The sequence below is a fragment of the Arvicanthis niloticus genome, chromosome 15 (genome assembly GCF_011762505.2).
Source record: "Arvicanthis niloticus isolate mArvNil1 chromosome 15, mArvNil1.pat.X, whole genome shotgun sequence".
Lineage (NCBI taxonomy): Eukaryota > Metazoa > Chordata > Mammalia > Rodentia > Muridae > Arvicanthis > Arvicanthis niloticus.
In genome coordinates this window covers 7,616,237-7,638,392 of record NC_047672.1, presented here as the reverse complement: position 1 = coordinate 7,638,392, position 22,156 = coordinate 7,616,237, and the positions used below count along the sequence as shown (strand labels likewise).

The 22,156-nt window shown below is 43.3% G+C and overlaps 1 protein-coding gene across 1 annotated transcript in view; it reads left to right on the top strand.

The window, feature by feature from the left end:
- Fkbp9 (FKBP prolyl isomerase 9) overlaps window positions 1-21,704 on the top strand; it is a 50,190-nt gene extending 28,486 nt beyond the window's left edge. The window contains exons 6-10 of the mRNA XM_034519293.1: window positions 2,735-2,880; window positions 11,116-11,302; window positions 15,510-15,655; window positions 18,058-18,221; window positions 20,315-21,704. Of these exons, the coding sequence (XP_034375184.1) occupies window positions 2,735-2,880; window positions 11,116-11,302; window positions 15,510-15,655; window positions 18,058-18,221; window positions 20,315-20,491 (820 nt within the window). The 3' untranslated portion in view covers window positions 20,492-21,704. The remainder of the gene's footprint in view (window positions 1-2,734; window positions 2,881-11,115; window positions 11,303-15,509; window positions 15,656-18,057; window positions 18,222-20,314) is intronic.
- Window positions 21,705-22,156: the final 452 nt, after the last annotated feature.

The following is a 22,156-nucleotide window of genomic DNA, read 5'->3' as shown; positions in this document are numbered from 1 at the left end:
TTTCTTCCTTTTTGGTTTATAGCTTATGGATATGGTATGTCTCTGTGTGTATGTATGTACATAACGTGTCCTAAAACATTACATACTTTATGTATAATTCTGTTCCTTGATAGGAAAATTTTCCACATTGCTGCATTGAGAGAACTCATGTAGTTTTTACATCTGTATAGTTTCCCACTGGGCAGATATAAAGTGTTTATATAATCATCCAATTGCATTTGACTTATCTTTATACTTTTCTGTTACAGATTTTTTTTTCTCAAAGCATGTTTGTTATTACTTTTTACATTTCAGTTTGCCTTTATCCTTTATTTCTTGGAATTGCATTTCTAATTAAAGACCATTTCAGCCTGGCAGAGTGCCATGTGCCTGTGTGCCCAGCCACTTGGGAGGTTGACACAGGAGGGATACTTGAGCTCCAGTGTTGGACGCTAGCCTGGGCAACATAGGGATGGCCCAGTTGAAGCAAGGGAGGGATAGAGGAAAGGAAGGTGGAGAGATCATTTTCTGGGCATACTGGATTTCTGCCCACATGCTGGAACTATTGTTTCTGCAGGTTTTTAAATAGTTTTCCACTTGAGTGCAGTGGGATCTCATCTGTCCTAACCAATATAATATTCTGTTGTATAGATTCTGTCCTAAACTTATGCATTCAATCTTTTGGGGGGCCATTTATGGTTTTCCTACCTTTTGACATTTCAAAAGAGTTGTAGTGATTTTTTTGTGTGCCTAGGTCTCAAGTGTATGATTATTTCTGAGAAGAATCTTTGGGTCAAAGCTTGTGTGTGTGTGTGTGTAATTTTAATGTATTCTTAATTAAGATGGAATTACACTGCTTTCCCTTTTCCACCCTCATATATATTATCTTTTGATAGCATTCTCTGGGTATCATTTAGAAGTAAGACCCAGGAGGATTGTTTTAAGTTTTGATGCTAGCTTGGTCTCTAAACACACAACTAAACAAATTAAACTTTGTTAACTTTCAAGAGAAAGCTCATACCTAAGGTTCTAATCTGAAGTTCTTTGATGGTTATTGTTTCTGTATACTTATTTATTTTATCATTTATTTATTTTATTTTTTCCCTATTTTTATATTAATAGTATTATAATCTGTTCTTTTCTTATTGATTTGAAGAAATTAATTATTTTATGGTTGCTATTGTTGAATACATTTTCCTCTGCTTACAGTTTAATTTTGTTCTATATATTTAGTATTTTGACTATGGTACGGCATGGGAAAGTTCTCTAGTCTTGCCTGACTGGTATTTCAGGTGCAACCAATTTCTGGGTATCTTTTCCTTTAGGATTGGGAAAATTTCTGCTATGATTTTACTGAAAATGTTTTCTATGCCTTGAACATGAAGTTCTCCTTTTCCTGTGCCTAGATTTGGTTTTTAAATTATGTTCCACATACCTCAAATATTCTGTTCATGCTCTATCACTTGATCTCTCTTTGGTATTGTCTGAATATTCCAGTTCCTCCACTTGTCTTCAAGCTCCGACAGTCTGGTCTCCTCCTGATGCAGTCTGCTGGCAAGCCTCACCAACTTACAGGACATACTGAAATGTTCATTTCCAGTTTTTCAATTGGAATTTTTTCTAGTATTTTTTTTAAAAAAGTATGTGTATGTATTTATATTTGTAAGTACATTATGTACACACAAGTGCAGCTATCTCCAGTGGCCATGTTCTCACGGAGCTGGAGATACAGGAAGGTTTAGGCTGCTGGTCTGAGTGTTGGGAACTGAATTGGGGTCTCTGTCTTAACTGCTGAGCCATCTCTAGTTTTAGGGTTTCTCTTTATTAAATTATTATATTATTAATTTATTATATGCTGTATTGACTTCCTCATGTTGTTCACTTATTTCTGTTGTCTCTCAGTCTATTCCAGAGTTTGTGTTCTGTTTGATTTCTCTGAATATATTTATAATTATTCTTTTGAATTCTTTCCTGGGATTTCATCTAATTCACTCTGTGGGCCATCCTAGGGAATTAGTAATTTTTGGTGGTGTCAGGTTGTATTTATATTACATAGTCTTTATGTTGTTTTTTTTACACTGGGTTTTGTTATTTTGACAGTAGAAGTGTCTGCTGTGCTCAAGAAGAGGGGCTGGGCTTCAGTAACTCGAGGTGACACTGAGGTGTCACTTTTGTCTGCTAGAGTGGCACCTAGGGCACCAGGCTCAGTCCCAGACTTTTGCAGAGTGGAATACTATCTCCCAAAACAGTTACTGTCAAAAGCAAGGCTTGCTCTGAAATTGCACAATCAGCAACAAACAATCATTTAAACATTAATTATTTTAGGAAGTAGGAAACATGAGTAGTACTTTGTACACTCAAGCTGTGGGTGTGAGTGGGAAGGAAAAATCAGAGTAAGACTAGTAGTATTGGGGCGGAAGGAACGGTGAGGAGGAGATGCAAATGGGCATGTGGATACCAGGGGCAGATAGGGCACTGAAGGCGACGAGACAATTCCCATCAGCCCCGTTGTACGGTTGCTTCTCACACCCACACTTCTTCTATAATGCGACCATACAGATAGTAGCACATGTGCTGCCCCTGCAGATGCTCACATGTTCCCCATTCCAGGGGCCGTGTCCTCAGTTTCTATGGTTTAGTTGTTCTAGGGTGTGGAGTGACCTGTGGCCCTTTGGCCACAGGGTTCTGAGTAATTTCCCCAGCTGCTGTGTGTGTTCCTTGTGAATGACCTCATCTTTTTCTTCTTCTTTCTTAGCTACTCACGGAACCACACCTTTGACACGTACATCGGGCAGGGCTACGTGATTCCTGGGATGGATGAAGGCTTACTTGGTGTCTGCATTGGAGAGAGGCGAAGGATTGTGGTCCCTCCTCACCTGGGCTATGGGGAAGAAGGAAGAGGTGTGTATAACCTGCCCTCCTCACTAACTGGCTACTTCCACTCAGGTCAGCACTTCTAGAGACAAAACAAGGAGTCTAAATCCAGCCGAAGACTCCTTCCCACTGATGGTTTTCATTTCTACAGCTGTTTGCAGCAGCTTCCCATCCTCACATTCCTTTTCTTTTTAACAGATGTAAAATCTGTGCCACCAATGAAAGAATTGCATGGTGAATTCTACTTTGTTTCACCAATTGTTAACATTTTACTAAAAATATATTACATATTTTTATTTTAATTTTACATGTATGACTATTTCACCTGCATGAGTGTAAGGGTACTATTATGTGTGTGCAGTATCTGAGGAGGCTAGGAGAGGACACTGGATCCCTTGGAACTGGAGTCACAGGCAGTTGAGAGCTGCTGTGTGGGTGCTGGGAACTGAACCTTGGGTCCTCTGGAAGAGCAGCCAGTGTTCTTCACTGATGAACCATCTTCCCAGCCCCAACATTTACTATATTTTAACTGCCTTTGTATTTCGTTATTTATTTTAAATAAGGTGGTTGAAAGTAAGTGTAGCTTCACCCCCTTTTGTTTTTTATTTTGCACATTAAGAAATCCCCTCATTTAGCTGTACAATTCAGCAACATTAGTAAATTTAATAAGTTTTGTAGTAATTACCTTAATTCTCTGAACGCGTTTGTCATCTTAAGAACAGACTATCTTTAAAAAGGCTGTAGAAATAGCTAAGTGTGGTGGCACAGGCCTGCAGTCCCAGCACTGGAAGTGGAGGCAGGAAAGTCAGGAGTTCAAGGTCATTGTTGGCTACATAAGGAATTTAAGGCTAGCCTGAGCTAGATGAGACCTTGTTTCAAAAACAAATCAAAGCAAACAAATGGATAAAATAAATGCAAATAGTATATGTTAGCTTTAGGAATAATAATAATAATAAAAAACTAGAAGGATAAATAATACCTCCAAATCTCCCAAATCACCATGAGAAGTTAATGCTACCGAGATAGGCATATCACATCAAAAAATGTCCATGTATCTGTGAATATATGCTTATTAAAAGGGTATTTGTTGGTGTGATTAAGGACCTTGAACCAAGAATAGTGTTCTGGATTATCCAGATGGTCTTGAGATGCTTTGAGGGTCTTTGAGGGAGTCAGGGTGTCAGCTCAGGGAAAAGGTGATATGCGGCATTTAGACTGAGGAAGGGGCCGTGGTTATGATACAGATTGCCTCTTGGTGTCTGGTCAGGGGAATAAAAGGGACCTCTCTCTCCTGAGGCCTCCAGAAGTAGCACACCCTGCCGGTGCTTTTAAATTACGCCTGCCGCTGACTTCCAGAACTGTGTCTGTTTGCTTGTCTTTTCCCAATCTTGTCCTGTTCCCTTCCATCTCTCCTGTATCTTCCCCTCCCCTCCTCTTCCCTCCCCTCCCCTCTCCTTCTCATCCTTCCCCTCCCCTCTTCTCCCCTCCCCACCCTTCTCTGTCTCTCTCCCTTTCTTTCTCTCCCTCTCCTTCTCGCCCTCTCTCTTGCTGTCTCGCTCTCTCACTTTCTCACTTTGCTGGGCAGAGAACTTAGGGCCCTGTGTATCCTAGGCAAGTGCTTTGCTGCTGGGCTGCATCCATAGCCCAGTTTTTGTGTTTTTAAGCCCCCAAATTTGTAATAAATTTTTATTCCAGTGGTAGATAATTTCTGTACTTTTGGATATGTGTGTAGGGTTTGTGTGTAACTTAAAAGAAATGTATGTATTAAGTATGGGACACATGCCTTTATCTCTGGCTCTACGGAGTTGGAGGCAGTGGAATTGAAAGTTCAAGTCTAGCCTGGGTTACATAGGTAGGCCCTTTATCAAAGACAGAGAGGACAAGTGAATAAATGCCTACCTATCTAATTCATACTGCAAAAGAGGTCACCTTCTCATCATATTGTGTTGTACTTTCTCTCTTTACCCGGTTTGTTGTGAACAGTTTTATATGTCACACATATACCTTTCTTGTAAGCCTAGCTATTAATAGCCAAGCCATCTCTCTAGCCCATCAATGTATATTTTTAATAGCTACATAGTATTTAATATTTAAAACTGTTTTTTCGTTTAGTGTCCATTTTTTTCCTCTTGAATTTTTTTTTTCTGTCTTGCTTAGATTTCCTTAGGAAAAGTTGATAACAGGTTTCGATCACAGTTTTATATTCTTTTTGCTGCTGGAATTCTAAGTGATCTCATTGGCTGAACACTCTCACTTTGTTAACCCTCTTCTGATTTCCATTCACATATAATATGGAACTTGAGAATTTATTTCCTGAGGTTTCCTCACAGAGGATCCAAGACACATCAAGCTGATTGGAAACTAGAGGGTACAACTGAGAAGTGTTTTCTCCTCTCTGATTTAAACTTTTAATGTTCTGGACCAGAAAAGATCATAGCTTAAGGAGTGTGAGCTGGAGCCAGGTGCGGTAATGCATGCTGAGACCTTAGTGCTCTGGAGGCAGAGGTAGGAGGCTTTGGAGTTTAAGGTCTTCTTCCTCGTCTTAGTTACCTTCTATTGCTGTGATAAGACACCATGACCAAGGCAGCTTGTAGAAGAGTTTATTTGGGGCTTACAGTTTTAGAGGGTTGTAGTCCATGATTGCAGTGTAAAGGCATGATGCCATGAGCAGCTAAGGGCTTAGATCTGTAAGTAAGGGCTAACTAGGAATGGCATGGACCTTTGAGACCTTAAAGCCTACCCCTTGTGGTACACCTTCTCCAACAAGGCCACACCTCCTAATCCTAAACACTGTCACCTACTGTGGAGCAAGTATTTAAACCATTGAACTGAACTAAGTAGTGACTTTGAGGCCAACCTGGGCTACATAAGACCCTGTTCTAAAAAAGAAAGGAGAGAAAAACCAATGTAGAGGGAGAGAGGAAGAAGAAAAGAAAAAAAGATGAGGGATTTACGCTGTGGTAAAATGCTTGTATAGCATCTATGAGGCCCTGACTTCAGTCCTCAGTAATGAAATGAATGAATGAATGAATGAATGGATGGATGGACAATTAAATGAGTAAATAAATACATAAAATAGTGTGTGTGCACTGTTGGCTGGAGGCCTTGCTTTGTGTCCTGTTTAGAGTTTTGATGCTACTGTTTATAATGTGCCAGGTTTTAGTTCTGGTCAACCATACACAGAAGTGGATAGTTCCTGAGCGTTCTTATTTCATTATGACTTGAAGAATAATCCTTCCTGCCTTAAAAAAAAAAAAACAAGAACACACTGATGAAAAACATTGTGTAAAGTATTTTTTTCCCCTTGTTGCTGTTCATCAAGCATGAGACTGAACTTGGCACAGAATTAAATGGTACTTTGGGAAATATCCAAAGAGACCACTCCATCCTGAATCCCACGTGGTAGTAGGGGAGGGCGCCTTGAAGTGTCAAGCCCAGGTGCTCTGGATCAGCACACAGTGGCTGCTGGGAGGTTTACATAGGACTTCAAGGTCCAGAAACAGGTGAGGAAGCAGTTATGCTTCACTTGTGGCTTCCCTTCAGCACACTGGAGTGCCAGGCACTAATAGGGTGTCTGTAAAATCTATGGCAGCAGTGACCCTCTCACGGTAGTCATAGCCTCTGCCGACATTTTGTTTTGTCGAAGCTGTTTCATCTCTAGGATTAGTAAAAGCAGAATAAGACTTCCACATGTTCTGGCCTTCTCTGCCACCTGTCATGTTCTGTGAGGACAGCCTGGGAATTTAGACTCTTATGAGTGTTTATATTCTGAAGGGTGGGTTTCTTGTTATAGAAGTGAGTTTCCTGGTGGTTTGCTGTCTCCCCAACCTGTCTTTTCAGTACTTTTAGAGGAGAGTAAGGAAAATAATTGAGATTTTACCCACTAGTATCTGGGACTGTATGCACATGTTGTTGTATATGTGTATGTGCACATATGCATGCCTACTGGATGTTGCATGTGTTGTATGTGTGTGTGCATATGTGCATGGGTGTGCACGTTGGGTTTATGAATGTTATATTTGTGTGTGCACTGTTAGCTGGAGGATGCTGTCTTTAAAAAAATAGAAAGGAAGAAAGGAAGGAAGGAGGGAAGGAAAGAACAGTGCTCATGTAACAGTAATATCAGAGTTTGCCCTCTGGTCTGCACCCATGTTCATGTATACACACACACACGGCCATACACAGAAGAAAGGGTTACTATAATCACTGTTCAGATAAGATAGCAAGACCCACAAAAGTGGAACAATTTGCTTAAGGCTACAGAATGGAGCCACAATTAGACCCAAGGTCTGTGTCATAGGGCAAATCCTCATTATGCAGTGGATTGATGGTTTCCATATGTAGAGAACTGAGAACTCAAACCAGAAGTGCCAGAGATCTCGAGGGGGCATTAGTGAGGACCAGGAAGTGGGAGTTTTCTGCAGGGCCAGGCAGCCAGCAGCCTTTTGTGTCTGCCTTGCTGGCCCTTTTGGGGCTCAAGACTGTCTTGTGTTCAAGCTCTGTTCTCTGGTTTTAGAGGCTAAGAAACTGCATTTGCTGGTTCATCCAAGATGCATTGAGTAATCTCATGCCCATATTCTGCTTAGGTGTTGGGATCCAATAAGACAGATCATAGCTCTGCCCACGCACAGCCTCTGCCTGGATCCTCACTGATGGCCACACTAGCATGCTTGTCTCTGAGTTAACTAGGCACCTGGGAGACTGACCCACATTAACTTCCTAGAAGCTGACGAGCAAGCCTGGAGTTAATATGCTACTCACTGAGTGGGTGTGAATTTGTTTCTCAGCTCATCAAGATGTTTGTGTCAAAGGTGTTGACTTAGTCATCAGCAGAGTGCTTGGTGAACTGGGTTAGTTCCCAGTAATGTGATGGTCTGGAACCTATTCTATTTTCTCCTGTAGCAGGCCCTGTTTCCCATTGTCTCATTAAGGGCTCATTTTATTTACATTAATCAAGTTTAGTGTCTGCCTACTTATGCATCTGTGTTTGAGAAAGGTTCAGTTAATCACATGGATTAACACAGTCTTTCTTTCTCTTGTGTATCCCTGACTGACCTGAAGTCACTCTGTAGATCAGGCTGACCTAGAAATTAGAGATCCACCTGCCTCTGCCTCCTGAGTGCTGGGATTAAAAGCATGAGCCACCATGCTCAGCTGCAGATTTTTTAAAAACATAGTCACCTAGGAAAAATATTTTTTTAAGGAATTACTTAAAGCTTACAGGGTGTTGGCCTTATAGGGCAGTTGGCCAGGTTTCTGTGTTTTTACCTGAATCCAGACAAAATTAAGACCCCTGTTAAAGTCTCAGAATGAGGGTCAGACACTGACATTTTAATTTTAATTTTTGAAACAGTGCCTCTTTTATATAGCCCAGGATGACTTTGGAACTCAACTCTCAGTCTTCCTATCACTGCTGAAATTATTTTTATGTGTGTGTGTTTCTTTCTCTCTTTTCTTTTTCTTTGTTTTAATAAGTACTTATTTTTAAATTAAATTAATTTATTTACTTTACAACCCAATATCAGCCTTTCCTCTCCTCCTGGTACCTCCTCATGCAAGTCCCTCCCCCCATTCCTCTTAGAAGGGGAAGTCCCCCTCTGGGTGTCAACACCTCATGCCATCCCCACCCTCATCCCCCCCTCCCTTCTACCTCCCATACCCCACCCCACACTTCCTACCCCCTGACTCCCCAACCTCCCCACCCTGAACATCAAGTCGATGCAGGACTAGGCACATCCTCTCCCATGGAGGTCAGACAAGGATGCTGTTTAGGGGTGTGGGATCTGCGGGCAGGTAGGCAACAGGCTCAGGGGCAGGTCCTGCTCCAGTTGTTTGGAAGATGTGCATGAAGTCCAAGTTGCTCATCTGCTTCATCTGTGCAGGGGTCCTAGTTCCTGCCCATGCTCACTGTTTGGTTGGTTATTCAGTCTCTGGGAGCCCCCAAGGGTCCAGGTTAGTTGACTCTGTTAGTCTTCCTGTGGAGTTCCTGTCCTCTTTGGGTCCCTCAATCTTTCCCCCAAGTCTTCCATAAGACTCCCCAAACTCTATCTACTGTTTGTGTGTGAGTCTCTGCATCTCTTTCCATTGGCTGTTGGGTGAAGCCTCTCAGAGGACAGTTATGCTAGGCTCCTGTCTGCAAGCATGATGGAGTATCACTGATAGAGTCAGGGATTGGTTCTTTGGGATGGGTCTCAATTTGAGGCAGTCATTGGTTGGCCATTCCCTCAGTCTCTGCTCTTTGTCCCTGCACATCTTGTAGGCAGGGCACATTTTGGGTCGATGTCTTTGTAGGTGGTTTGCTGTCCTTATCCTTCCACTGAGAGTCCTACCTGGCTACAGGAAGTGGTCACTTCAGGATCCGTATTCTCCACTGGTAGGCATCTCAGCTAGAGATCCCTCTTAGATACTCTGGGGCCTCTCACCATCCCAGATCTCTGGCACATCCTAGAGACTGCCCCTGCCTCCCAGCTGATCTCCCTTCTCCCCTGCTTTCTCTACATGTTATCTCCCCCCACTTCCCTCCCCATCCCCTCTTCCACCCAGTTCCCTCCTTCCATTGACGTCTGTTTGGTATCTATATTTTCCTTCTCAGAAAGATTCAACCAACCTCCCTTGGGCCCATCTTGGCTTTTAGCTTCTTTGGGTTTGTTGGTTATAGCATGGTTATCCTGTATTTTTGGGCTAATATCCATTTATCAATGAGTACACCTTGCATGTCCTTTTGGGTTGTGGTTACCTCACTCAGGATGGTATTTTCTAGTTCCACCCCTTCACTGCTGGTAGGAGTGCAACCTTGTACAACCACTCTGGAAAGCAATTTGGTGTTTTCTCAAAAGATTGGGGATAATTCTACCTCAAGACCCAGCTATACCACTCCTGGGCATATACCCAAAAGATGCTCCACCATCCTACAAGGACACTTGCTCAACTGTGTTCATAGCAGCTTTATTCATAATAACTAGAAACTAGAAGCAACCTAGATGTCCCTCAACTGAAGAATGGATATAGAAAATATGATATATCTACACAGTGGTACTACTCACCTATAAAAAACAAGGACATCATGAATTTTGTAGGCAAATGTGATTTTTTTTGAGATCTACGTCTGTTTTTATTCTGCAAAGGTGAAAAATTACATTATTTGATTTTTTAAAAAAATCACGTTCCACATTTTTATTTGTTTTAGACAGTGTCTTACTGTGTAACACTGGCTGACCTGGGATTTGCTATACAGAGCAGGCTGGCCTTAAAATTAATTATCTGCTTGCTTTTCTCATACCTTTCTCATGTTGGCCAGTTGAAAGCTTATGATTCAGAGGGATTAAATGTATTTACAATGTTACTGGAGTTGTTGGAGTCAAAGCCTGGGCTCAGGAAACCCTCAGAAGTTAGGTTCAGACTCATCCCCTATATACCAAGGAAAGAGATAAGAACTGACAGAAAGCAGAGGTGTGAGATTCATTCAGAAAAGTCATGTTGGGAAGAGAAACAGATGGAGAAGTCTGAGAACTCCCTCCCATGGGTCCATCTTCAGTGTCTCTGTCATGAGGCTGAGGTTGAAGTAGAGGGCAGGAGATGTGTGTAACTAAGCGGGCCTGACCGAGGTGTGGTTCTCTGTATCACTGATTTATAACTGTCTTGGGTACTGCCTCTCCCAAAAGGCGATTTATTTATTATTATTAACTTTATCAGTAGATGATGAGGGATCAGTTTGGAAGAGCCTCTCTGGGTGGAAGGCTGATTCAGGGATCCTTTATACAGGGTATGATCTAGAGGTTTGTAGTCTACACAATAAGACAGTCTTTAAAAATAATGTAAAAATGTTGACCATGTGAGAGTTAAAAAAAAAAAAATCAAATAATGTAATTCGACACCTTTGCAGAGCACAAAAACCAAACCAAACCAAAACAAAACAAAAACAACCCCCAACCCTCCCAAAAGGTATTTATACAGAGAGGCACCATCTCAAAAAAGAAAAATTAAAAGTAAAGTGTCAGTGCCTGATCCTTATTCTGAGACCTTAACAGTGGTGTCAGTCTTGTTTGGATTCAGGTAAAAATGCAGAGATCTGTCTAGCTGCCACTCAACCCGCTGTAAGCTATAAGTAATTTTATAGCAAGTAATCTGTACCAACATTTAAGAACCTCTGAGTTTGAGAAGGACCTGGTTTCCTGTATTCCTTACCAGGACACTTCTGCTGGTCCTGGGGAGGTGAGTGTGCTGTGCTGGGCTTGTTCATTGATTGCCTGGGTCTCGCCTTAGGGAGCATTCCTGGCTCAGCTGTGCTGGTGTTCGACATCCACGTGATTGACTTTCACAACCCCTCGGATTCCATCAGCATCACTTCCCACTACAAGCCTCCAGATTGCTCGGTGCTGAGTAAGAAGGGGGATTATCTCAAATACCACTACAATGCCTCACTTCTGGATGGAACTCTGCTGGACTCCACGTAAGGGTAACTGGGAACCAGATGTGAAGGGAACCTTGGGTAATACTTCCCACTGTCTTCCTCTCTTCATCAGATGCTGGGTAGTTGTTTGGTCCAACCCTCCTTTTTGTATAGTGCAAGCCTTCTCAGTGCTCAGTGCATTATTATGGAGTTTCCTGCTGCACATCTTCCCTGATCTAGACTGTTTCTTACCTGGCGGAACTCTTTCTCAGTCAGATCTATATTTAATAATTAAACCCTTGCAGTCAGATGCTGGGACAAACACCCATAATTCCAGTACTTAGAAAGCCACAAGGGGAGACAAAAAGTTAGAGGCAAACATGGATACATAGTGAGCTCCTTAAGTAAGAGCCTATGTCAGAATCTGCTACACAAGGCTTTCTTTGTCCTAGATTGTTTCAGCACTGTGTCCCACCCTGCGGAGTGGTTGCTTGGCCTCTCTGCTTTTGTCCCCACTTATATGTGTCCTTTCTGTTTTCAAAAACATCCCTGAATTCCTGGGAGGAACACTACTCCTGCTTCTTCAGTCTCCTAACACTTTCTGTATTTTTAATCCCCCAGCCTTAAGTTATTTTTGTGTCTGTTATGATTTGAATACTTTAAGGTCACCTGATTTCTTATTTGTGGTTTTTCTTTTGTTTGCGCAGAGTATCTGTAGCACTAAAGGATCATATAATAAATGTTAGTTGGTAGACATAAACCTGAAAATCATACAGTAATGTAAAAACAAGTTTGCTTTCTGTGACTCTGAATCTCAAGTGTGCCTGGAAGTTGAATCAGTGTTCTTTGGGAAAAAAAATCATTTTCAGACTTTGTATTTTTGTATAAGAACATCCACTTTTATGCTGAGCCTGATTTAGGTCTCTGAGTCTAGAGTTGGAGAGTTGTTTGTTCTGGGCACGGAGGTGCCTTCGTTTTACTTGTCACTTTGCCTTCCAGCTCTGAGAGTCTGGCTTTGGACTATGAGGTCCTGCAAGCTGTGGCACACTCAGTGTTATTTCATCAAACCCAAAACTCTCTTATTATTAGAAGAACTATTTTACACCTCTAAAAACACAGAAATATCGCCCTGTCAGTCAGTCATAATCACAGGGATGTTAAAATGTGGAGGGAAAAATAGCACATCGTAGAACTGATGAAGTATATCCTTAAACCTCAGTGGCCCCGATTCACAGAGATCTGGCTTACAACAGACCTTGTGGAACAGTCCCAGCCACTGGTTGTGAAAGTATTCAGAGGCAGTGGGAAGGATCAGAGACTCACACATGTGAAAATGGTCCAGCAGTCAGTGCTTCTGTCTCTGCTCTGCTGTTCAGACCAAGAATGGGGAAGTGGGACTGGGAGACAAAGAAATTCCTTCTTGTCTGTGTAGGATATGTGTCTGAGGGGCAGAGATCAGACTTCCTGCCCTCTGATGTGTTTGGTGGAATCAATGTATTCTCCTGAGCTGGAACCATAGGATGCAGGGAATCTTCTTTAAGACAAACTTCAAGATCAAATGCATTGGGAGCCATTTGTGTTACCTGTAAGTCCATAGGCAAGAGCAGTGGCTACACATCCTTGCTGGTCTTTGTGTGTGTAATTATGGGAATTATGGGAAGGATGGCAGGCACCTACCTTCCTGGTGCCACCTCAAACCCTATATGGGTACAATCAACCCAACCAGTTCACTGGTATGAGTGCTTGTTATCAAGGCAAGAGGTAGCTGCTTCTCTTATCTGTTGCTGCGATGAAACACCATGACCAAAGCAAGTTAGGGAGGAAAGGGTTTATTTGGCCTACACTTCCATATCACTGTTCATCAATGAAGGAAGTCAGGACAGGAACTCAAACAGGGCAGGAACCTGGAAGCAGGAGCTGATGCAGAGGCCATTTGAGGATTACCCTGCGAGTGTTCAGGCAGGGAAGTAAACCGTGAAGCGATCACAATGAAAACTTGGTTCAGATTGACTTCCTCAACCCGGATTAAGCCTTCAGGGAGTCTAATATCAGAAGGTTTATTCACAACAAATTTAAACACAGTTATAATTTGGAGAGAAGATTCTTGGTGTCATACAATCCCTGCTGCACAAGGAAGTGTAATCACATGGAACTTGATCCAGAAACTTGTCATTTCTTCCAGGAAGATGAGTTATGCTCTCTGGATTAGCTTAAGGGCCTAGGAAAGGCTGTAGCCTGTTCTCAGTCATACAGATAATGTAGAGGTCATTTGAGCTTTTAGCCACCTCTGATCATGGTTGTGGGAGTTTGGAGAAACCTCTGGCTGTAAAGGTCATTTAGATAACTAGCCCCTTGTGGTCTTGGTTGTGGGAGTTTGATATGGCCCCGCCCAGCAGATGACACAGATAACCAGGTTGTTACTCATGTTCAGTTCCCAGCTTTCTGGGAAAACAGGAAAACAGGTTATGTCCTTCTTTTTGAAAGATCAATCCGGGTGCTTAACATTCCTGGGTTCCCTGGAGATCTGTGAGTGCAAGGATGGTCACGGTTCCAATAGCCATGATGGAGGGGTGCTGCTTACTGGTTTGACCTCCCATGACTTGCTCAGCCTGCTTTCTTAAAGAACCCAGGACCACCTGCCCAGGATGGTCTGATCCTCAATGGGCTGGGCCCTCTCCGGTTAATCCCTAATTAAGAAAATGCCTTACAGGCTTGTCTGCAGCCAGATCTTATTGAGACACTTTCTTAATTGAGGCTCCCTCTTCTCCAGCGACTTAACTTGTGTCAAGTTGACATAACACTTGACAGCACAACGCTGTTTCGAGGAGACATGGAAATTTCAAAGGGCCACTGGACAAGGATCCAGGAAGCAGGAACCTGGAGTCGGGGATGGGAGAACATAAGGCATGAGGGTGGTGTTTGAAAAAAATCTCACAAAATAAGTAAACAAAAATAAAAAGACCCCAGAGAAAAGTCGCAATGGAATAGTTTGCTTAGAGGATTCTATTAATGTCTGTGTAATTTCACTGGGTGTTTGTTATCACGTAAGCAAGGTCTTGACTATTCTATGAGACTCAGAGATCTCTGCTGGGACCTGGAGAAGCAGTGTGGAGACTCCTAGTTACTGAGAGAGGCTTGACAGCCAGTAGGTCAGAGGTGGCTCCTCCAAAGGCCTCTCCCGAGGACACCTGTGTTAGGGTTGGCTCTGTGTCATTTTCTCCCTAGGTTGGATAAGCATATGGTCATCTTGAGTTTGCTGAGTCCTTAACATCAGAGGGCCTTGGGAAAGAGGGAAGGAAGTGAAGGTCCTGGCCTGTGGAGGCTGGGAGGTCCCTGGGGATAGTAACCCAAAGGATACACCTGCTCCTTTGTTACCACCTGGTGATGGTCACAGAGGGATGGCAGGGTATTTCTTCCTTGGGAATGAAGAACATAATAGTTGTCATTTTGCCATTTGGGGAGTGGTAGATTTTTAGTCATGGCTGAAGCTATGGGGCCAGCTTCTCCCCATGTCCCCAGGATCCCAGAACTTTGTGCTTAATGAAATTCTCAGCAGGATCAGCACCTCCACTCTGGGTTTGCTTTCCAGCATGCCAAACATATTTATTATTGACTATTATTATCTCTTCATTCTAGACAGAGAAACCAAAGTTACACTTCCCAAGTCAAATGAAGCAGCCGAACCAGGATGCTCTCAAGTGCTCTTAGTGGCTGGGCCACCTCTCTAGTGCCAGAACCAGGATTCTAACTCAGGCCTTTAACCTAAAATCTGAGCCTGGTGCTTGCCTGCAGTGCTAGCTGACACTTTGGAGTCTGAGGGAGGAGGATCAGGAGCTTGAGGTCATCCTGGACTATAAAATTATTTCAAGACCATCCTAGGCTACAGTGTTCCAAAATAAATCAGTAGTATATAAAATAAAATTCAGGCTCCTAAGTGTATTATATGTGATATAACCTTATAAAGTGCCTGTCTATATACAGAGAATTTACTCCTTGGGAGAGTAGCTTGGGAGTCAGTTGTCACCAGGAATGCACCCATGTAGTTCACTGTTCCACTTTATATTTTCCAGAACTTCCGTAGGGGCAAGTAGGGCCCCTGACTAGCATGCTCCTGTACTGTGGAATTGGTTTTTTGCCTTGATTTTTTATGTCTTTGCCAGTTTAGAAGCAGGCACGCTGGTTGTTCTGCACTCTGTCCTGCTGTGAGTCTGTCAGCCATACGTCACCCTTGGCCACCACTGATAGGTGCTCATTTCTTCTTTTTCAGGTGGAATTTAGGCAAAACTTATAACATCGTGCTGGGATCTGGACAGGTCGTGCTGGGGATGGACATGGGTCTCAGAGAGATGTGCGTGGGAGAGAAGCGAACGGTGGTCATCCCGCCCCACCTGGGCTATGGAGAAGCTGGTGTGGGTGAGTGAGGATGGTGTTCAGGAATGCTGGGAAATTCACCATCTGAACTCGTGGGGCGGAAGTAAAGCCACAGTGTGTTGCTTCCCTGTTGAAACAGAGGGGTTTGTGTGTTCTGTTTCTTTGTTTGTTTGTTCACTTTTTAATTAAGTAAACAAAAGTTTTGAGCATTTTTTTTAAAAGTTAAAGACCATGTAAATTTTGTTTGAATACCCAGTTCACTATTCCTGACTTCTTGAGAAAGAGCCAGCTCTAAGAAAATACACCACTGGTCTGTAGGTTCATCTGGCCAGGCCCTAGGGGAGGGCTGTGGGTGGTTTGGGGTTAGGCTGCTTGCTTCTTTGAAGCTGTTTCCTGGGCCAGGTAGGGGGCTGCAGGCCAATGCTGTGCACTGCTCTGGAGCCTCTAAATCAGCCAAGAACATTCTGTCAGGCACAGGTTGCTTTTGAGTTCTGGGAAAGTCAGCCTCTGCGTCGCTGCAGTGGTGATATCTTACTTTATTATTTTGTGATTCCAAAATACCCCTTGGTGGTGTTTTCATAGTGCTGACAGCTGGCAGCATAGGGCACCAGTTTGTAAAAGTGATTGGCATGCTGGGGTGATTTTGTTTTGTTTTGTTTTTTTTTAAAAAAAACTTTAAAAAATATATTGCTTACTGTCTCTCCTCTCATTTATCCCAGAAAAAAGTCTCAAATAATATGTCTGTATTCTTTAAGACTTTCCTTAGGGCATATAATTTTATCATATAATAAATATAAAATGTAACTTAGTGGAAAAGCTTGTGCTTGGCATGTGTGAGGCCCTGAGTTTTAATCTCTAACACCAAAAAACAACAAAAAAAAAGAATTTCAAAATATAATGTATAATTTTTAACGATGTGTAATGTGTACATTCATATACGTATAGTGCTTCTTTTGAGTCTCATTGTATATACTGACGTCGAATTGGAAATAATTTTGAGGCATTGTTTACTGCCCTTAAAGTTCTGCTATTAAATTTATCCTAAAATTCTATGATTCGGGTTGGGAGACATCTCACACTCAGTGATAGCCTGCTTGCTGAACCTGTGTGAGGTCCTGGCTTGATCTCCAACACTGCAAAAGGAAAAAATGGTTCTAGACTAGGTTTTATTTTTACCAAAAAAACCAACCAAACAAAAATAGTAAGGAATACTTTTTTCTGTGCTTATTACTTTTGTTTTTCTGAAGCAACATTGTACTGTGTAGCCCAGGCTGGCCCCAAACTTTCAATCTTCTTGCCTCAACCTCCCAAGTGCCAAGATTATAGACATTGGCCAACATACCTGGCCTAACAATTGCATTTTGTCTTTCATTTTGAATTCTACATAAACACTGAATCGATGCATTTATGTACGTGTGCATGCTTGTGTGGGTCATGTGTATTTCTGAGTGCATATGTGTGCATGCCTGGGGCCAGAGGCAATTCTGAGTGTTGTTCCTTAGGAGACATCCACCTTGCTGTTTGAAACAGAGTCTCACACTGGCTTATGTGAGCTTGACTGGCTGGAGAGCACAGCCCAGGGATTTGCCTGTCTCTGCCTCTTTTCCCATGCTGGGATTAGGAGTGGGTGCTACAATGTCTGGCTTAAATGTATTAATTAGCTTGCATTGTTTGTTTTGTTTTGGGGTGTGTGTGTGTGTGTGTGTGTGAGAGAGAGAGAGAGAGAGAGAGAGAGAGAGAGAGAGAGAGACAGAGACAGAGACAGAGAGACAGGGCGTGTGTGTGTGTGTGTGTGTGTGTGAGAGAGAGAGAGAGAGAGACAGAGATATAGAGAGAGAGGGAGAGAGAGGGAGGAAGGAAGGAAAGGAGAGAGAGAGAGAGAGAGAGAGAGAGAGAGAGAGAGAGAGAGAAAATATGAACGAATGAATATGTACCACATGCTATGGTGTATGTGTGGAAGTCAGAGGCCGAATTTTGGATTAAGTTTTTCCTACCATGTGGGCCCTCCCCTTACTCAGGGCCTTAAGTTTAGTGGGAAACACCCGTTTTTGCTGAGCCATTTTGCCTGCCCATGGGCAATAGAAACTAAACTCAGGCATCTCCCCAGCTTCTACATTTAATTTACATGTAAATTAAGACCCAGGTTTCATGAGACAATAGTCATCCTTGTATGAAATGTACAGTGACCTAGTTTATTCCTTAAAAAGAGAAAAAAAATATTCTCCTTTAAGGAGCAAAGAAATGAAAGTGCTGGAAAGGCATATCAAGAGAATATGAAATAATTATCTAATAGTATATAATAATTATTCATGACTGCATTCAGGCACTAGTACTATTCCAGCTGGGAGCTAGTAGCATTCTTGGGTATGGCGACTGGAGCCTGGGAGGACAGTGCAGATCCCAACCTGTGTTTAACACTGTGTTCCTTCTACCTTGTTGAATAGATGGAGAGGTCCCCGGCAGTGCTGTCCTAGTGTTTGACATTGAACTGCTGGAGCTCGTGTCTGGCCTTCCGGAGGGGTACATGTTCATATGGAACGGTGAAGTGTCTCCCAACCTCTTTGAAGAAATCGACAAGGATGGCGATGGGGAAGTCCTCCTGGAGGAGGTAAGTGGCCTTTGTAGGAGGGTCCGTTGTTCAGGGGCCTTCAGGGGCCTTCTGGGGGGCAGTGTACCAAGGACAGAGCTGGCCTGCAGACCTCTTGTTAATGGTGGAAACTAGCACATGTGCTTTACACACATCCTCACGTGAAAGAACTGAGCTCCTGCGAGGTGTGGGGGATGTCTCAAATACACAGATCTGGATTCAGTTCCCAGTCGCTGGGTGCTCGCTGTTTCTCCAAGTTTCCAGCTCCACCTTCGCAGCAGCCATGTGAGCAGCACTGCAGGGTTTAGAAGAACCTGCAGAGAGTAATTCCCCCAGGTCTCAGCTTCCCAGTGTTTGAGCCGGGGCCGCAGCTTGATTCTTAGTGGATCTGAGCGGTAGTGGTCTGTGGTGCTGTCACTGTGCATGGAATCAGGGCTCAGGATCACTCCCTTCTGCTTACTCAAGCACATCCCCAGTCTCAGCCTTTTGTCTTCCTACACTGTCAGCTTTTCCTAGACCTGGAACATTCCTTTGAGTATCACACATGGTTTTTGGTTTGTTTTTCTCTGTTCTCCTTTGTGTTTGAGACCTAGTCCAGTGTGTTGCCAAGGCTGCCCTTGAACTTGTGATCCTCTTGTTTCAGTCCCCTCCCCCCCATGTGTTGGGGTGATAGCACACACCATCATGCCCAGTACAGTTACTTTATATCTTGATATGTCTTTCTAGCGTTTTCATTTCTTTGATCCTTTTTAAGCAAGACCTCAAGAGACTTGTCCTACTTTCCCCTTCTGTTCCAGATTTTGTTTGTGTGTTTTTTTAATGCATTCTTTTTCTTTCTTTTTTTGTTTTTTAAATTTGTTCTTCTGTTTTGAGATGAGGTTTTGCTCTGTAGCTGAGGCTGGTCTTGAATTCATGGTCTTCCTGCCTCAGCCTCCCAACTGCTAGAAATACAGGTAGGCACCATTGTGCCTGGCTTTATTTGGCTTTTGGGCGATAGGTTCTTCTTTTCTTGCCCAGGCTAGCCCTGAATATTTGAGTTCAAACCCTCTTCCTTCCATGTAGCTGGGACTTCAGCTCTCCACTGTGACCAGCCCTCCATTCTTTTCGTGTATGGATGTTTTGCCTGCACAAATGTCTGCAGCAGGCTTATTATATCCACACTTGGCATTCTCATCACCTGCTTTGTCTCTTCAGTCCTAGCCCCACCCTAAAGCTGTCTCACGCTGAGCTTCTCCATTCAGTCATAGTTCCTTGCAGAGGCCCATCTGCAAAACCTCCCTATGGCTGCAGAGCCCACTCTTTGCTTGGGTGGTCCATTGTACTTGTTCTGAGAACCCACGAGGCAGGCTTCCACCCTCTGAACCAACTGTTCTTTATATTTAGACCAGACTCGACTCAGAAAATTGTCTGGCTCATTCCCCGACTTCTTTCAAGTCTTTGCACAAGTCTCCCTGGGCTCAGATGTTCCACACCGACCACCAGATTTATTGTTTCAACTTGCCCTCCCAAGTTAACCTTACCTTGCTTCCTCTCCTCTCCCTCTCTCGGTGGAACATTCTATCTTATAACTTAAAGTATAAAGTATAATTTACTTACTATATTCATGTAGAATGGCCATGTCACAAGAGCAGTTTTGATTATGCTATATCCTATGGCTTTAGAATGATGCTCGGCACATGGTGCATGCTCTGGTAGGTTTTGATTGTGAATGAATTTGTGGATGCAGCACTGTTTTTGAGAGAAGCTGAAGCTGTTCTGGTGGCTGAAGTGTATTGGATACTCCAAGGACTCTTGAAGTCCTCCAGTCAAGGGATTTAAAAACATTTAAATAGTATTTTATTTTTAAAAGTATGTGTACGTGTGTGGGAGTTTGTGCATGTATTTAACAGGCACCCAAGGAATGCAGAAGAGAGTATCAGATTCCCTGGGGCTGGAGGTGCCCAACATGAGTCCTGGGTGCTAAGTGCTCTTAACTGCTTCTCCAGCTCTCCAGTCCATAGTCTGGGGGATTTTCATCTGCATCTAAGAAACGCAGGTCGTGTCATTGTCAAGAACAACTTGGTTCTGCATGCTCTGCTCTGCCATTCTCACATTCATCCTGTCCCCCTTTGCAGTTCTCAGAGTACATTCATGCCCAAGTGGCAACAGGCAAAGGGAAGCTGGCTCCAGGTTTTAATGCTGAAATGATCGTGAAGAATATGTTCACCAACCAGGACCGGAATGGAGATGGGAAGGTCACAGCAGAGGAATTTAAACTCAAGGATCAGGAAGCCAAACATGATGAACTGTAAGCCTGCCACGGACCAGTTTGTGCCAAGGAGTGCATGACACCAAGTGACTTGTCATGGCAGGGCATGCTGTCAAGGTGTGAAGATTTCTAAGAAGGTTTGTGAGTAGCCAGTAGTAGGTGGGCTATGTAGTACCTGGTACATACAGTGCGGTGGGCTGATGTCTACGGTGAGAACTTGGGTGGATTTCCAGTGACAGTAAAGAGAATCTGTATAGAGCGCCTTGGCATGGGAAAGTCTGCAGCACCAATAGTATTTGTGAGTCTTCTGGGAGGTTGTGTTAATAAAGGAAGATTATTTCATAGAAGCTGTCGTGGAGGAAACAGAAGTACCCAAGTGTCTACCTAAAGAAATGATTTGTTTTTAAATTTTGCTGGTGTCTTAAAAAAATGTTCACCACGGGCAGAAAGATAAAGTGCTCACACGTTCCAGCAAGAGCCCTTGACAGCAGCCACTGCTCTTCTCAGTGTTCTGCACAAGACCTGGTGACACCAGGCTCTGTGCGACAGCCACCCTGTTACCTTCCCTACAAATCTCCATTTTTCATGCTTTCCAGTTCACTCTCTACACTGGCAGCCCTCCAATAGGTAGTGCCCATCACTTAAAGATTAACAGGAGTCTCCTGGACAGGAAAACCAGACCAAATGGAAGCTGTCTTAGCCCTCACATAGAGGATGTGACCTGCATTTGCTATGTTAGATTATCTGCTTGGCCTTTTGGGACACTCTCCTGTAGGGTGTCTTTCTCTTTCTCTCTCTCTCTCCCTCCCTCCCTCCCTCCCCACTCTGAATTCCTTTGGGTAGATACATGTAGGGCTGATGGCTGGGTCTCACTGGTCAGCCAACAGAAAATTTTACTGTGACTAAAGTGGATGTGTTATCCCAACAAATAAAAGTGACATTTTCTGCCATCCATTTGTGTCTTGAAGGGCAATTTGGAGTCTCTTCCTGTAGAAAAGCAATGCTGTTATTCAGGCCAGCCCATTCCCACCATGTAGTGCCCACGTTCCTGACTTACGTTTCTCTGTTCCCAATGGTGTTGGCACTCACCCTAAAGTAATCAAGAGGTTACTTTTTGAAATGGCTTTTTTACAAATTTAACCCGTTTTGTACTGATGTTGTCCTGAGATAGTTCATGCAAACGCTGTGCACTCGTTCAGTGGAATTATTGTTGGAAAGCTGACTTTTTTTTTTCTGATATAAAATGTTGGATCATATCATGGCTCTATGGTGTTTTATTTGAAGGTGAAGAGGATCTTGTGAGAGTGCACTGTGCAGTTGAAGCCCCCTTGACAAAAACTTGGCGGGGCAGTATTGTATTTATTGCAGTGCATTGTGCAGGGCAGTGGGGCATCTGGGTGGAGTAGGAGTCGGGTGGAGATGGGCAGGGGGTCGGAGGAGGTGGTACTGGCAGGAAACTCACCAGATATGGTCATTGAAAGGGCTATTTACAGGTGTGGGCAGGGCTCAGGGGAGCAGAAGATGCTGAGATACTGTGAAGATAGGGTTGCTTAGTAATAGCTGGGAGCTGTTTGCTACTCCTGGGTCTGGGGTTTAAGGAGAAGCAGCTGGAGCAGAGCTGTGTGAATGTGTGTGCTGAGGTGTCTAGCTACACACACAGCATGGCTGGCACTGCAGCCTAGTGAAGAGTAAGAGACACCATCTCTTT